Genomic DNA, 15,443 nt, shown 5'->3' with positions numbered 1-15,443 from the left:
AGAGACTGAGTCTTTGGGAACACTGTGTTTTTTTTCTAGCCTTTCCATTGATGTCCTATGCTTATGAGGATGCCAGGAAATAATGCAGGGCACGTATGGGTTGAGAGGACCATTATTTTTGACCTGGCAAAGCTCTGCTTTTCTAACCACTTGATATCTTAAATATTTTACGGATTCAGAAGTGTATCTGAGTATAATTCACAGTCCCCCAGATTCTTGCTAAGAGGGGATATGATCTGGCCCATTGTTTATTCTGGGTAGCATATGTAATACTTTGGCTTGTTTTGATTCTTCCCACGTTTCGCCAGACCATTCTGCATCTTAAGTTTTGCAGATCTTATTGTGGATTTTTCGTGTGGGAGCAGTTTTGTGTTTTCAACTGGTATGGCAGCAGATCAAGCAGGAGGTTTTGGCTTGTGCACTGATTCTGAAGACAGGTTTTGTAGAAGGTTGCTCCAATTTTTGGCTTGTAAGCCATGGGAGCATATACCATGTATTACTTGATTATAAGTTAGCCCACTCACTAAATAGTTTGCTGACCGCATACAGTAACTTAAGAAGAGGGCTGAAAAACAGAGATAATACTGAACAAAGCACAGAAAAAACACATCTTGCATCACAGAATGATCAGATACTGAACGCCTAGTGAAATTTCCTAATTCAGCTGCTGGATTGCAACTGCGTAGGTTACAGAGTGTCTCATGGTAGCATTATTTTCTGTTTGACACTGGCTGTGTGACACGCTGTATGATTGCCTGTCCTGGAATTGTCTGGGTACTGCAATGTATTTCACTGCAAAATGACCAAAGAGGACTAGATAGTGCTGAGGCTGAAGAGGTGCTTCTGAGTTGTTCCAGTTCTCCTCCTGACACACAAACACTGGGAGAAAAGGCTAACATAGTGTGTTTTTCCTATTATTCTAAACACTAGTGTAACTCTATACTTTCTAAATGCTGAGAACTGGTCTATGTCAGGTACCTGCACAGATAGGTGCTTCTCAATAAAAATCTGCAGAAGAAGAAAGTTAAGAAAATTGTTTGAAGCTCTATAGTGAATCAAGTCTAATTTACCACTTCAACTCAGATCTCCGTACAGCTAGCCTTTTGATTTACATATGTGATCATCCTGAGAATACAAACTGCTAACGCTTACTGTAGCCAAGGCCACAGTGTAAGAAAAATGTACACTTTTTTTTTTTAATAAGACACATTTCCCTGTATACATACTTCTTTGTGTGTGGTATGTAATACAGTCTTCCAGATAAATTCCTTGGATTTAATCCTGTTCTCATTAAACCCACACAGCTCTACGCTTACACTAAAGTAACTGAGGAAAGAATTTGTTCCTATAAGAATTATATTTCAAATAAGAAGGAGGCAGAGGCTTTTGGCAAATAACCTATCTTGCAACTCTTATTGAACAATGCCAAAACAAAAACCATAAAGCAGAGTTGGATTAGAAGAGTAACAAATAGGGACTACACCACAACAGACTAAACAGGAGAGTCATGTATGGATCATATCGACTTCTGTAGTGGAGGTAATTAACTAATCTGTGTAGGGATATTTCTGTTTTCATGTGAGGTGGAATGGATTCTAGAGTGACTTCCCAATTTTATTAAAGGCATCCACTCTGGGTCCCAAAATACAGCTTTTTAGCTAACTTTTATTAAAACAATCCAGTAATTGTCCCTCCCAGTAACAAAACTTAAATGGTGCTCTGTCTCAGTGGTTGTTCATCCAATGCAAGTGTAGAATCCAGCAGGGAATGAGAATCTTTGAAAAAGCCCTGCATGAGAAGAGATTTATTCAAACATTTCAGAAGCATCAATAGAACAGATCAATTAGAACAAGGCAGGAAGGTAGTAAGTAATCAAATAGTTGTTTTGTGAATAAGAAAAGCCAATAGTTTAGTGGAGAAGTTATTTAAGTACTATGTATTCTTCTCTGTTTTATCTTTGTAGGAAGGGTTGAAATGCATAGAAAAGGGAAGGGATGACTGGAAGATTTACCTTCCAGGCCATTTTTCTTTCCTCGGTTGCCCTTGGGTTTCTACTAATTCTGACTGGAGAGAAGTAGACCCATGAGGTGATCCTTTTACTATTGCTTGTAGGCGAATGCAGCACAGTGTACCTGCCTCTGAAGCGCTGCAGGTTACAGCTGCTGTAGGAAGCAGCAGTTTCTGCGCTGGGGTCAGCAGGGACCGTGCCGTGGGTGAGGGGTTTCTTGCCACATACTTGGCTTTGTGGAGGTCATTGTAGTGTGGTAACCTGTGGCACAGTCAATGTAATTTTGCTATCTTCTAAGCTTCTAGCTAGGTAAATAGTAGTTCAGTTCCTCACTGAATATGGAAGGTATCTAAGCTTGTAAGAGATGGCAAGCATAGTCAAACTGAAGGTTTTGCTTAAATTTAAGTAGATGCTGAGGGGAAACTTTCACCTGTTCTTCTAGCTACAGTCAGCGTTGACTGAAAGAGAATGGAAACAACATGACTCATCATACGAACTTATTTCTAAATAATCTGGGGTTTTTTTCCACTTTACTTTAGATCCAGGTCTTATAAAGCTGTGTGCAAAGCTTTAATTAAAGGGTCTATCTAATCTTTTTTATTCACTAAAGATTCATCAAATCTTTACCATTTCACTGATTTTGAGGACTGTGTAAAAAGGTTGTTTTCATTGACGTCACTCTTTGAAATGACTACAGGTTTTTTTGGCAAGCATATTTTCTCCTGATGTTAATAAAATGTGTTGGGCTGTGGAAATCACTGAAAGCTACAGAAGTTAATAAAAAAGTCTCATTTTGTACTCTATGCATTATGTATTCTTAAAGAGAAATCTTACATGCACGATGACCAGTTTCTGCTGCCACAAAAGAAATGCTTCAGAAGTAGTGAAATATGGCCCAGGCATTGGATCTATCTTTGGGTCTCATAGAAAGGGATTTGATTAGTGTCAAAAAAGAAATTTGAAATAGAAAAAAATTAAGGCTAAGTAGAATCATTAGTTGCCATACCAATATGTTTGTGACGGTGTGTGAAACAATTTATGTATTAATCAGGAGGAGGAGGGAGGGAAAAAGTGGAAAAGAAGGATAACATTGTTAATCTTTCTTACTTTTGGAAAACCCAGAAAAGAAGATAAAGTGGGACTGCTGCAAAAAGCTTGGCTCCAACTTCTTGGTAACCGATGCTTAATTGGTGCTGCAAGGCTACTATTACATTCCCCCACAGCCTCCTCTTCTCTAAGCCACTTCCCTTAGCCTCTCATTTTCTTTCTTCTATCCATAAAATTCATATATTGAGCTAATGCTAAAAAGGACAAATCTTAATTTTCCTTTAGAATTAGTTTTAGGACACAAATATATCAACCGCTTGGAGCCCACTGATTTTAGCAGCTGCAAGTCTGACTCTTGAGAGAACTTCATGGAGACTTAAAGAGCTAGAGTGAAAACTGAGGGCCACATGATAATCCATCCATCATCCAGCAGCTCCTGTGTAGCACCAATTTTCTTTCCTTCCTCAACTATCTACATGGCATCATTCATTCTCTTTTGGGATTACATGCTGACTCTTTTACGGTTTATAGTGGGTGATGGAAGAAAATACTCATTGGTTCCGTACAATGGTAATAGTAATGTATTAAACAATAATTAACTCCAGTAGCAAGATGTAGTTGTTCTATTCTTCCCCAGATGTGAATAGCTCGTCAGGTCTCCACCTATTAACATGAACCTGGGGAAAGCCACACCAGGAAAGGAGGCCCTTGCTGTGCTAGATTATAGTAGTATAACTTTCCTCACAACTACATGAAAGGGAAATGCCACCTTTGTCTTCTGTTAGAGATAGTTCTTCATAATAGCAGAAGATGCAGAAGGTTTCCAAGACCCAACTGGGTGTAGTAAGCAGGAACGTAAAGCTGGTCCCACTCTGAGCAGGAGGTTGGACTAGAGACCTCCTGTGGTTCTCTCCAGCCTGAATTATCCTATGATTCTATGATGTTTGCTCTCCTGAATCAAAAATAGGGGTTTTGTGCATGTGTATTGCAGTTATGTATTTTTTTAATTGTATTTACCAATCACATTTGACTTAGGAAACATAAAAAATTCCATTATAGCATTGTCCGAGTGTCTTCTCCACTTCCATCACCTACTTTTTTCCTGTGGCTTCATGGGAGAATTTGGCTGGAAAGATCTACAAAATGTGGTAAGACTTCCCATTTTCTACACAGACTTTTTTACAAACTCTGTGTTGGAATTGGCCATGTCTCGGTCTTGCTCTCTTTTTTTGGTCATTATGTAATAATACATATGAGAAAGTGCGTGTGAGAGAGTCTTTTACAATTTCATTCTCATTCAAATAACTTGTCTCATTTTGCTTCAAGTTATCATCATTATGAATGAAAAAGTGAAACTGCAACTCTTCTATAGACACATACATTTTGGTTTCTGTCATGGGTAGTTGGTGAGCAGTCAGCTGTGTTCCTTGAAGAATGCTTGGTCTGTTTCTTACATTTGTGAGATGTCTTTTAGGCTTTATGATTGTAACATTTTTAGTGTACTAGGGCTTACAGACTGAGTTTTGGGGTGAACTATTTCACACTTATTCATGATGTTATTCTTTAGCTTCAAATAAAAAGTTATTGATGATCAGTTTCTTCAGTTAAATTTTGAAGACAAAAATTATTTCTGATCAACAACCCTGCCTACTTAGCCAAGGATTTTAACATAGTCTGTGTCATTGATGTCAGCAAGAATAGGATTAAGGAGCAGGATTTAATTTACTTAGCTGTAACAGAAGTCAAAACCAGCTTTAGCAGTTATATTACTTGTGGCAGAATTGTTTGTTTATGTCCCTAATATTCCTGTGGTATATTTTTGAATGATAGATCATTTAAGCTGACTCGCACATCTGAAAGATTAACATTTTACCAATATTCAGTTACCTTATTCCATATTCTTGTTAGTGTAAGAGGCAGTTTAACTTAAAAATGAATGCTAATAAAATGCCTTTTTAGTAATTCATTTTGAAAACCATTTGACCTTAACTACAATGAAAGTAGACTGTAAAAATCATCATAGATTCCCTTCCTTGAACTTTTCATAATGCTGAAAAATGACTGAGGGAAAGAAGCAAGATCCAGTTACTGTACCCTGTTTGCACAGCTGTACCTCATTGAGTGGAGGCTTGTGTTACACACAGTTTGTGATAGGAAGTAAATGCTTTTAAAACAACTAAGGAGACAGGTCTTTAACCTCCACCTTTTCAGATGCTTTGTTCACTCATTTAGCTTCTGTCCAGGTCTTGGGAAACATTTCAAATACAAATTATTACTGAGTACTGAAGCTCACCTGAATAATTAATCTCCTAGTGAGCTCATTAGGCAGAGATGTATTAAAGGTGGTGTTGGGTTTTTTTTGAGAGAGAGAGATCACTAATTCTTGATGTAGTGAACACTTATTCCTTCAGGAACAAATGTATTTAAAGAAGGAAGAATTCTCAGATTTAGTGTTAAGTGTTTTATGATAGTTGAAATTACAGGTTTAATTCAGCAATTGTAAGGATTTTCAAGGACTTAGAGCACATTCAAAGATGTTGTTGTCATGTAAATTACCAAACTGTCAAAATTCATTAGATTTAAAATTCTCATTTTCTAGCATACAAGACTTACCTCCTGTTTCAAGACTATCTAGTCCCCTGAAATAGTGAAGACACCTTGAGATTAAGAGGATTTTTTGGCATTACTTTACATTGCAAGTACATGTTAATCACCAGACCTAAACTATTTGACGTAAGCTTGGCACCAGATAATTTCAGGACTTTACATACACATTATAAGATCATTCTATGAATGGGGTTCTAGTATCCGCCAAAGGCACTTGTCTAATTGCTCTGGTGAAACAAGTCAGTGGCAATGGGAGTGTGCAGCTGGCAGACAACCAGTTAACTTTTAATTTGTCTAATCAGCTGAGGCTTTGTGTATACTTCATCCTCTGAAATACCTGTGATCTTAAATTTAGGTTTATGCTAAATAAGCATTATTTGGGCTGCAGTAACTTCCCACTTTCTTGTTTTGCTATAATTAAAGTCAACCTCATAGCTGTACATCTGATGGCCTTGAACATTTCTGTCTTGACCTCCCGCTTAAGACTGTCCAGATATCAATATACCATGCAGAGGGGCCACCCAGATCTGTGCTTAATGAGAAAATGCCTTGAAATACAATCAGGATTTTGAAGTATTCTTCTTCACTGCAGTGTATTAGAAGTATCATGCCTTCAGGGGACATGGCTGACACTCGTTTTGCCCTTACTCCAGCAACTCTTTTTGAACACAATAGAGCCACTGCTCTCCTTCAGCTGGGTCCAGAGTTCCCAGCAAGTGGCCATTTGTTCTTCCATTTGTCACTAGTGGGCAGGCAATGGCTGTGTTTTGTGGTCTGTGCTATAAGTGGGCTTGAAGATATACATGTTCCAGAAAACTGTAAGCATAACAGCAGACACCAGTTGGAATATAACTTCAGTGGACAAATGCAGGCATGAAGCATCTTCAGTCCTTGTCCCTCTGAACCCCATAACAGAGCTCCTACTGACTCATGTTATCAGGGCTTGGCTCAAGCTTTCTGGCTGTTTAACTCTCATCTCACACATCCTTCTGCTCTTCCAGCAATGATTTCAGTTCCTGCCACAGCCTCGCCTTCCTCAGCACGGAAGTTACACTGACTTGTGTCCACTTACTGACATTTAACCCAGCCTACCCAAACTCAGCTCTAAACATTAGGTTTTATTATCTGCTATACTATGGTAAAATAGCAAAGTGTAAGTTGGGGGATTAGTTGCTTTTAGCTTAAGAAAAAAGGCCTTGGGAAACAAATGTTGCTTTGTTCTCTAGTACATACCTCATTAGAAATTATGTGTTTTGCAGAGGTTAATATACTGTGGGCAGCGCACCAAGTACATCATAGTTCTGAAGATTACAACTTATTCACAGCCTTGAGACAATCTGTATTGCAGAAATACACCTCGTGGGTAAGTTGCACAAGATTTGACAAACAAATTAATATCAACAAGATTTAGTGAAAGTGAGAACACAGTGTTTATTTACCTTAAAAGAAAAACATATAATTTTTTTAAGATGTTTGACACTGAAATCACAGAAGTTGAAACTGATGAATCTGAGAATCATAAGCTTTAAAAATACATTCATTAATGGTTTTACAGCAAACTTGAAAAGAGATACACTAGTTAAGTTTAAGAAGGCTAATTATAACCCTGCATTTATATTTTCATAACTTTTTGAGTAAAATGGGACAATTGTTTTCATTTGGTTATTCATGCATAAGTACAGGAAAAGATCAGAGTATAACATAACTACTCTAGAATATGTCTGTATAACTGAAAGGAGCAGGGAGAGAAATCGTTACCGAAGATTGCTTTGGACATGCAAATGTATTTATTTGTCTCCACTCATTCATGTCATGTACTCTAGGAAGTTAGGGCAGTATGCCACTACTTCTACCTAGTGTTATTTCAGATATAATTTATTTTAAATGGTGAGCTGCGTACACATGCAATATAAATTGAGTACTCATTTACAGATTTAAAAATGTATATTTCCAAATACATTCATAAATGTAACATACTATTCAGTGTTTTGGTTTGTGCCCAGGATAACTGCTGATAGTTCCTTAGTTGTGCTCTCATATTCTCTTTTGACTCGATTTTTTAAACTCAGATTGTAGTTTGTTTTTTAAAAAAGAATAATAACTTCAGAGTTTGAATTTTCAGAATCAGAGTTGAAAAGCAATGTTCAATGTATTTTTATATATATAAAATGTAAAAATGCTCTTCTCCACTGAGGTATAATACTGGTGGTGGAGGAAACCCACACTCTTCTGGCAATCTCTATAGCTAGCCTGTGAGCAAATGACTCAAAGCCAAGAGTGTGTGCTCACACATGCAAATCCAGTGTAAATCCATTAACTTCAGTAAAGTTAGTCTAGATTTATGCTCATGTAACTGAGCATGGACTTAGCCTGTTGTTCATAACTTTTTCAAGCCCATAACATTAAATGACTTAAAGTTCTAGGTTCCAGAAAAATGAATACTTCTTCTGGAAATCATGAAACAGAAACTGTTTCTTAGATTTGTTTCTTAAAGTCTTCTATGTAAATTCTAGTTATTTTTTTAATGTAGAAAATAATCATTTGATGTTAGTAGGAGTGACTTGAATTTAAATGACCATAATGAACAATAGCGGAAGGGATGCATCTCTGTCACAACTCTGCTTCCTGTGTAAATACTGCCATGTTAAAGATTTAACCTTTGCATATTTACCCATTGGGACCATATGTGCAAATGCTTAACAAAAACAATAATTCAAAAAAGACAAAAAGCCTGTGTGTACATATGGGTGTGTGCATGAGCACTTTGCCTGCCTGTGTGATTTTGAGGATGATACCTCAGAGAGCATAAAATATTCAGGAAGGCCAAGATGTCTGGCTGCCTTAGATTCTGAAGACCATCCTCAGGACCACACTGGTACCACTTGACAAATTATATATGAACATTTAAAATTCATTTGCTTTGAGCAAAGGGAAACGAACCTAGGAATCCATAATACCTTTGTGTGCAGCTTTTTTTTCACCAAATATTTGTTATTAGCCAAAACATTTGGTAAATATAGATACTGGTTTGCCTCCCCCCAGAACTTTTGAGAGGCATGCCGGTTTTCTTTCTCCAAAGCCTTACTGTGCGTGAACGCAATTCTTGCTAATTCTTACAGCACTGCTATTTTTTTGGACTGCCAGACTTGTCCAGAACCCCGTGGATGCATCTGCCTCAAAGCTGAAAGTGAAGCCTTTAGTTAATCGCTGAGAGTGATCTGATGTTGCTGAATGCGTACTGTTGAATGCAGTTTGACATCCAGTATTGTGCAGGCTGTGAGAAAGTTGTGGTGGATGGTGTGGGATTGTGGGACTGTTCTACTGCCAGCTCTGTATGCGTTTTAAGTTAAACGTTTTAAGATAAATAAATCAGCATATGAATCTGTGTGGGTTGTGCTCGAGCTGATTGAAAAGATGTGACATGAAAGAGAAGAGAAAAACATGCCTGAAGTACAATCAGCGGTGTGAGATGTACTCCTGAACTTGGAACCAAATGTGTATTGCTTCATGTCATTTGCACACACAGTGTTTCTGCTACTCCAGTGGAGGGGCCATAGAGAAGCAGACCTACTGTTAAGACTGAGAGATGATCTTGAAGGCAATTTTGTGGGAAAAAGATGTGGGAAAAATGTACATTCATTTTTAAGAAGAAACCAGCAAGCTAATGCTGTATAAATTTGTGCTTCTGGTGAAACACTTAGTTAAAGTGCAATTTTGAAAAGAGAGAGTTGCATATACACCTTGAAAAGCTATGATTTAATTCTTTGAGTACCACTTCTCAACTGTCCTCCAAGGGCAAGATTTAATTGCAAATATTAGATCCATAATAATTTGATAGCTTTAGACTGTGCGTTTAGATAAAGGGTTGAATTATGTCTTAGTTTAAAAGCAGTGGAAACCTCTATACATAAATCTGGAAAGGGAATAGGTAATGCTGTTCTTTTCGGCAGAGAGTCACCAAGTTCACTTGTTATCTGCTGAGGAGTCTGCCAGGTCTGGGATCTGTAAGGGATGGGGTTTTTTGTTTGTCTGTCTTTTCATCCTTACCTTTAACTCCCGCAGAATCCTCACAGAAGTGTAGCCCCATGAACCAGGTGTCGGCCCCTCCGTGGCCTGCGGGTGAGAGCCGGCCGCATCGGCAGGTGGCCCCAGAGACCCAGCGTGGAAGCGGAGGGGCAGCACCAGATATGAATCCCTCTCCACCCCCTCGCTGAGTGCCTTTCCCATCAGGTTATCAGTTATTGTGGCACGCTTTTAATCTCTGTTGCTGAATCCACAAGTGGGAAAAGATCTGTGAGTGTGATAAACGTTCTTCTGCAGTGTTAACCAGAAATTCCATCTTGGAGCCAGGAAAGCTTTTCCTCTACAAATTAGTGAAAGCTGGTACATTCGCATGAAATGTTTTGATTTGGTGAATTGGCATTTCCAATGAAAAACTATTTAATGATTCCCCCCCCCCAACACTGATCTTGCTGTTTCAGAGGAACCACAAAGAGGAGAAACCAAATCTTTTGTATGGGAGAGGTTTTCATTCCTCCCTATGGGTTCTACTCCTGTAAATGATCTTTGAAATCCTTTCATGCAAAATAAAGCTTACATTGCAAGGAAACATGAGGCAGTTAGGAAAGCATTCTCCTTTATCAATCTCAAATTTACCTGTGGATTTATATAAAATTTCCCTCATCTCACCACTTAGCAGGGAAATCCTAGTACTGATTGTGAGAAGTAGGTTAGAAAATAAATATGAAGATGATCCTTCCTTCCCCTCTGAGTCATCTGTAAATACCACCAAATTGCTTCTGATACTTTTAGGGAAATAGCATATAATTTTTAACCCTGCTTTCAGTCCTGCAACCACTTCCATGAATAATCTGAAAAGCATGTGTTTGGGTTTTTTTTGGTTTTTGTTTTTTTTTTTTTAAATCAGCTTCCTCTCCATTCCTTTTAAAAAATTTCCTGCTCTTATCATGTCATTAGACAGGTACAATCAATAATAAGAAAAAACTGCAGTAGATTTACTTAAATGTGGCCGTTTGTTCTACTCCTTTGTTGGCTTCTTTGTAAGATAACCTTTGAGAAAAAACATGCCAGCCTTCAGGCTGTTGTGGGACAAATATCTCTCTCTTCCTTTTTTTTTTTCTCTTTCATAGCTCACCCACTTTTAATAATTAAATACTAAGGGGGTCCAGGTTAAAGGGAGGAGGAAAAAGGAACTTGGAAAAGAGATTGACTCCATGCTGGTGTTTAGGGCATTTCTAAAGTATGAGAGACTTGCACTACATTCCTTTTTCAGAGCATGGAGAATTATGGGTTTGAAAGTCACTCTTCTGTTTAGTAGTCTTCTGCACAAGGCAGTCTGATCTGCATTTTTAATTCTTAAAGAAGTCTCTTACCCACCTCTACTCCAGAATTTCATGCCTAAATGCCACATCCCCCCAATGGCATTTACTATCTCCCACCTTAGGTAAAAGTTGCTGTGAATTTTTGTCAGTTTACTTAGACTGAGTGATTCTTAGGAATTGAATATGCAATATTCAGATATATTTTTCTTTCTTTTTTGTTTTATAAATCTTATGCAAACACTTCAGCCTTTGAGGATCAGACTGATTAAAACAAAATAGCTGTTCACATTATTTCCCCAACTTCCAGAATCTTAGCATAATCCTCCTACCACCTTTCAATTCCTTCACTTCTTGGAAAAGAATTTCCAAGACATACAACCAGAAATGCCCCACTTGTAGTTTGTGGGGCAGCTGTGATCCATAAAGCCTTTGAATGTAGCTTTTGAAATCACAGCTGTCCCAGCCCTACCAGGTGATACTGCAGTGTCTTAAGGGTTTCTTTCTAGTGCTTCAGTCATTATCTGGGGTTGAAGCCAGCAGACCGAGTTGGGATTGTAGGGCCTTCGTCCTCCATTGGCTTGTGATAGCGAGATACAGCTGTGATGACTTTCTTGAGAGCATCAGTCACATCATGGGGATGGAGTTTCACAGCCCCAGTGTGATGTCTTACCTATTGGGTAGGCCTTTTGACAAAAACTGAGAGCATATCAGAATTAAATGCTATGTGCAGATTTATACTGAAGGAATTCCTGGCTCAGGAGGCCTGACATGGCTATCAGAATGCTTTCTCTGATGTTCAAAGATTTGATTTTTGTGAGGACAATAGGAACTTGAAAACAGATTTTGCTAATTTTGCTGTGTTTTACAGGGAGCCCTTATCTGCTACCCAGATTTTCCCTGAGTGCTAGAGATTTAAATTTTTGAAGATACCTCTGTTACTGTTGGGTTTGGAAAAAAATCTCTGTATTTTAGGGAAGGATTAACTTCTTAATGCAGCTGGTATAACACAGAGTCAGGTAGAAAAAAAAAAAAGCCTTTTTCTGAAGACAGTAGACTGACTTTTAACACATGAAGGTCTTGGAAGTCTTATTCTATTGCTCAGCCAGTTAAGCAATTAATTGTGAAACTCCTAGGACTTTACTCTGTATGTAAGGTACCAGTGTCTTTCCTAAGTAAGCAGTTTTCTGAAGCTGTCTTCACACTAGTACATCTTTAAAACTCAGTAATAAATTGGGGCTTCAAGGGAGATGCCATGAGCAAGTTAGGGTGAGAATTTATAACTAACTTTGAAAGCCAAGTAAGCTGCCTTGCCCTTATGGTGCTCATGTAGAGAGTTTGGATGGAAAAGCTATAGTGTTACACATTGACACCTTGCTTACTCTGTGATAATTCTCCCCTATAAGTGAACCCTTCATGTCAAGGATATGTTGCTGTCTGCTCCATATAGTATGCAGAATAAACATCTAAACTCAGGATTTCTGAGTTCTTTTCTTGATTTTTCTACTTGCTCAGTATGACTTTTGGGAAATCACTTGTGCATCAATTTATGTTTCATTTGCTATAGCACACCTAGTAGTAACATAATAATCAGTATCTATTCTATCTAATGCCTACATTATGGAGCTGTTAGAAGAAGCAATTATCTTGTGCAGTGCTTTGAGCTCCTGAGATGGTACTTCATTATATCATCATAAGTTTAGAATTATATATCTAACATATATTTCCTTTCTATTTTTTTCAGATTTTCAACTTGCCCATGGCTCTTTTCATTCCACCTTCAGTGTTTGCTGTTCATCTACAGTTTAATCTACTTTACCAGTTTTGGATACATACAGAGGTAAACTGGGTTTTTAAGCCATACCTAAACAGTTAGCCTGGAGCAGTATCCTGGAAATCCACTAGCAGCTGATTTATTGTGTAAGAAAAATCTTTGTCTGACTTCTTTAAGGAGAAACATCTGTTCATTTTTATTCCTTTTTCTGAATATATATTGCTAAGTTTATAAGAAGCAATGAGGCCAGTTGGTCCCAATTAAATTTAAAAAAAAAAAATAACTGTAAGGAATCAAAACTTTTTGCTATTTTAATACTATATTTTCCTATCTTGCAGCTTATTAAACATTTGTGGCAGATACTGAAACGGATTACATTTCTAAGATAAAAATTTTAGGGAAAAATATCCAAACCCCAGTGCTTCTTAAAGATCATTTATTGTCGTATCTGAAGTCAGATACTGTTTCCTTCTTAGTGCAAGTAATTGGATGAAAAATGCTCTTTGATTATCTGATGGATATTTGTTTATGACTGCACCTATTTATTTGTGTTTTGTGAGTGCATAGACCATATCTAGTTTACACACATGTACAGCTAGTAACCCACTGTAATTACTAAGCAGTTTCCCACACTTCTGAGGTAGTCGAGTGGCCTTCTGCCTTCTCCCTTGCACTACAGTAGAGGTGTTTCATGGTATGCCATGTTATGTGTCAGAAGCATATTCCTTAGTAGCTCCAAGTGGGTTGTGGGCTAATTATCTGTACAACACTTACTCCTTTGATTATTCTGACTACACAGATACCTTTTTCCCTCTGTAGTTTCATTATGCGATCTATAGGACAATTCTTTTGGAAGGCAATTTTATTTTCTTTATCTGCTATTTTAGATGATTGTGTTGCTTAAATGACAGTTTTTTATTTTCTCTTTTCTGTGTGTTTCCTTGAAAAAAAAAAAAAGGGAAAAAGCTACTTACAGTGACCCAATAGCGAACTTCTGTTGTTTAAATTTCTACTTCTGTTGGGCACATTTCTAGAATCATTAATAAGTCTGATGCTCTGCAACACTGCATGAATAGGAAAGGCTTACACTAAAATGTCACACATCACAAGAACTGGCATAAAGTCAAGCAGTACACAATTAAGCCTGTCAAAATGTTTTGAACAAATTTGAACACTTTGATATTATAACAAGTGAATACTCTGAATCACATGGTAGCAAAGTTTCTTTGACTGTGCCTTAGGTTCCCCAAACTGGTTTTAGTGTGTTTTATCACTGAGAAAAATATAATATGCCTCATCTATGTCTTCTCTGCTGTCTGAAGCCATTTCTTCCTTGGCTGAGGGGTTTCTAAGGTTCTGCTGCATAGTAGTAACTCAATGAGTCTCAGCACTGGTGCCATCTAAAGTTTCTAAACTGAATTTCAGAGGCTTATGTATTGCCTGCATCCCTTTAAAGTGCTAAATCCTTCATAGGGCTTAAAAGGAATTTCCATAGCATATGTGCAATGTGCCAACTTTAGACACTAGTCTAAACAAGAATGAATTTCAGTCTCAATGAAAAGATAAGCACTCCTTACTATTAAATTATTATGCCAGTAGAAAAACAAGATCTTTTGTACTGATCCGGTTGATCCAATCATAGATCTTTGTTTACAAGGGAAGTAATTCTTAATGTTGATATTATTGATTATGTAGCACAGCTGAAATCAGTTGAAGTATGTTGAAGTCATGCTTTAAGGTCAAAAATTATGTCAAAATAGAAATAGGGCTGCACCATGTATTAGCAGATTTCCTGCTCTCAAAGGCAAGGGCATAACAGAAAAGAGAAGGGAAAGGAAGGGAAATAGTAGCAGCTATTGCAGCCATGCAGGTTTATATTAGCCAATATTTTTGGTGAAATTTATATGATGCTTCACCATAATACTGGGGGTTTTTGCAACAACTATTACAATTTAACTGTTTAAAGCTGTGGCATCTCTAATTTTTATGGTTTTTTTCAACAATCCTTTTCCTGAATTTTAATGGTTCTAATTATCTTGCACAGATTATAGTAAAATGAAAATGCTTTCTGTAAATCTCTTTCAAGCAGTTTCCCAACATATGAAGTTTGTTTGGGGCTGCAGGCCTGGGGTTATATAGAAAACAGCATCCTGTCTCAGTGACTGCTAAGAGCCCTTGCTCTGAGTGCTGAGATTCATCATCCCCCCAGCAGCTCTGATGTCCTCTGGGAGCCTGCGGTGGGTGCTGTTACAGGGTGGCAAGACATGTCTTTAGGGGTCGAGTGGAGATATGCTTCATTATTTCTGTTCTGCCAGTGCAAGTTGTAATAGTTGGCTTCTAAAATGCAGTGGCCTTTGATAAGAAATGTTAAGGTTTCTATTGCTTTTAATCAGTATCAGTATTTCCTTGGATAAGATTTGACCTCATATTGACTAGTCAAGTGTGTTTAGAAATCGTAACTTCACAACTTTTGATTACTCATCTTTCTCCTTCAGAAAAAGAAAATCCAGTAAGATACAGGGGAAAAAACCCCTCTTTTCTTTAACAGGTGATTTTTTTTCATAGCACTGAAAAGCTTAATGAAGGGTACGTACAATTTATTATTTTTGTAAAATAAAAGAATACTTGATATTTAGGTGATAGGAAAGAATGAAAGTATATGAAATTT

The 15,443-nt window shown here is 37.6% G+C and overlaps 1 protein-coding gene across 2 annotated transcripts in view; it reads left to right on the top strand.

Moving 5' to 3' along the window:
* Positions 1-15,443, top strand: part of AGMO (alkylglycerol monooxygenase) — a 199,627-nt gene that overhangs the window by 73,910 nt on the left and 110,274 nt on the right. Inside the window, exons 3-5 of one of the 2 annotated variants that reach the window (XM_075050092.1) lie at positions 4,115-4,203; positions 6,922-7,025; positions 12,746-12,841. In XM_075050092.1, coding sequence (XP_074906193.1) covers positions 4,115-4,203; positions 6,922-7,025; positions 12,746-12,841 — 289 coding nt within the window. The remainder of the gene's footprint in view (positions 1-4,114; positions 4,204-6,921; positions 7,026-12,745; positions 12,842-15,443) is intronic. The other variant, XM_075050101.1, reaches the window with a different exon arrangement.

The sequence above is a fragment of the Buteo buteo genome, chromosome 2 (assembly GCF_964188355.1).
Source record: "Buteo buteo chromosome 2, bButBut1.hap1.1, whole genome shotgun sequence".
In the NCBI taxonomy this organism is placed as follows: domain Eukaryota; kingdom Metazoa; phylum Chordata; class Aves; order Accipitriformes; family Accipitridae; genus Buteo; species Buteo buteo.
Note: the sequence above shows the minus strand (reverse complement) of the source record. Positions and strands in the feature narration are given on the sequence as shown.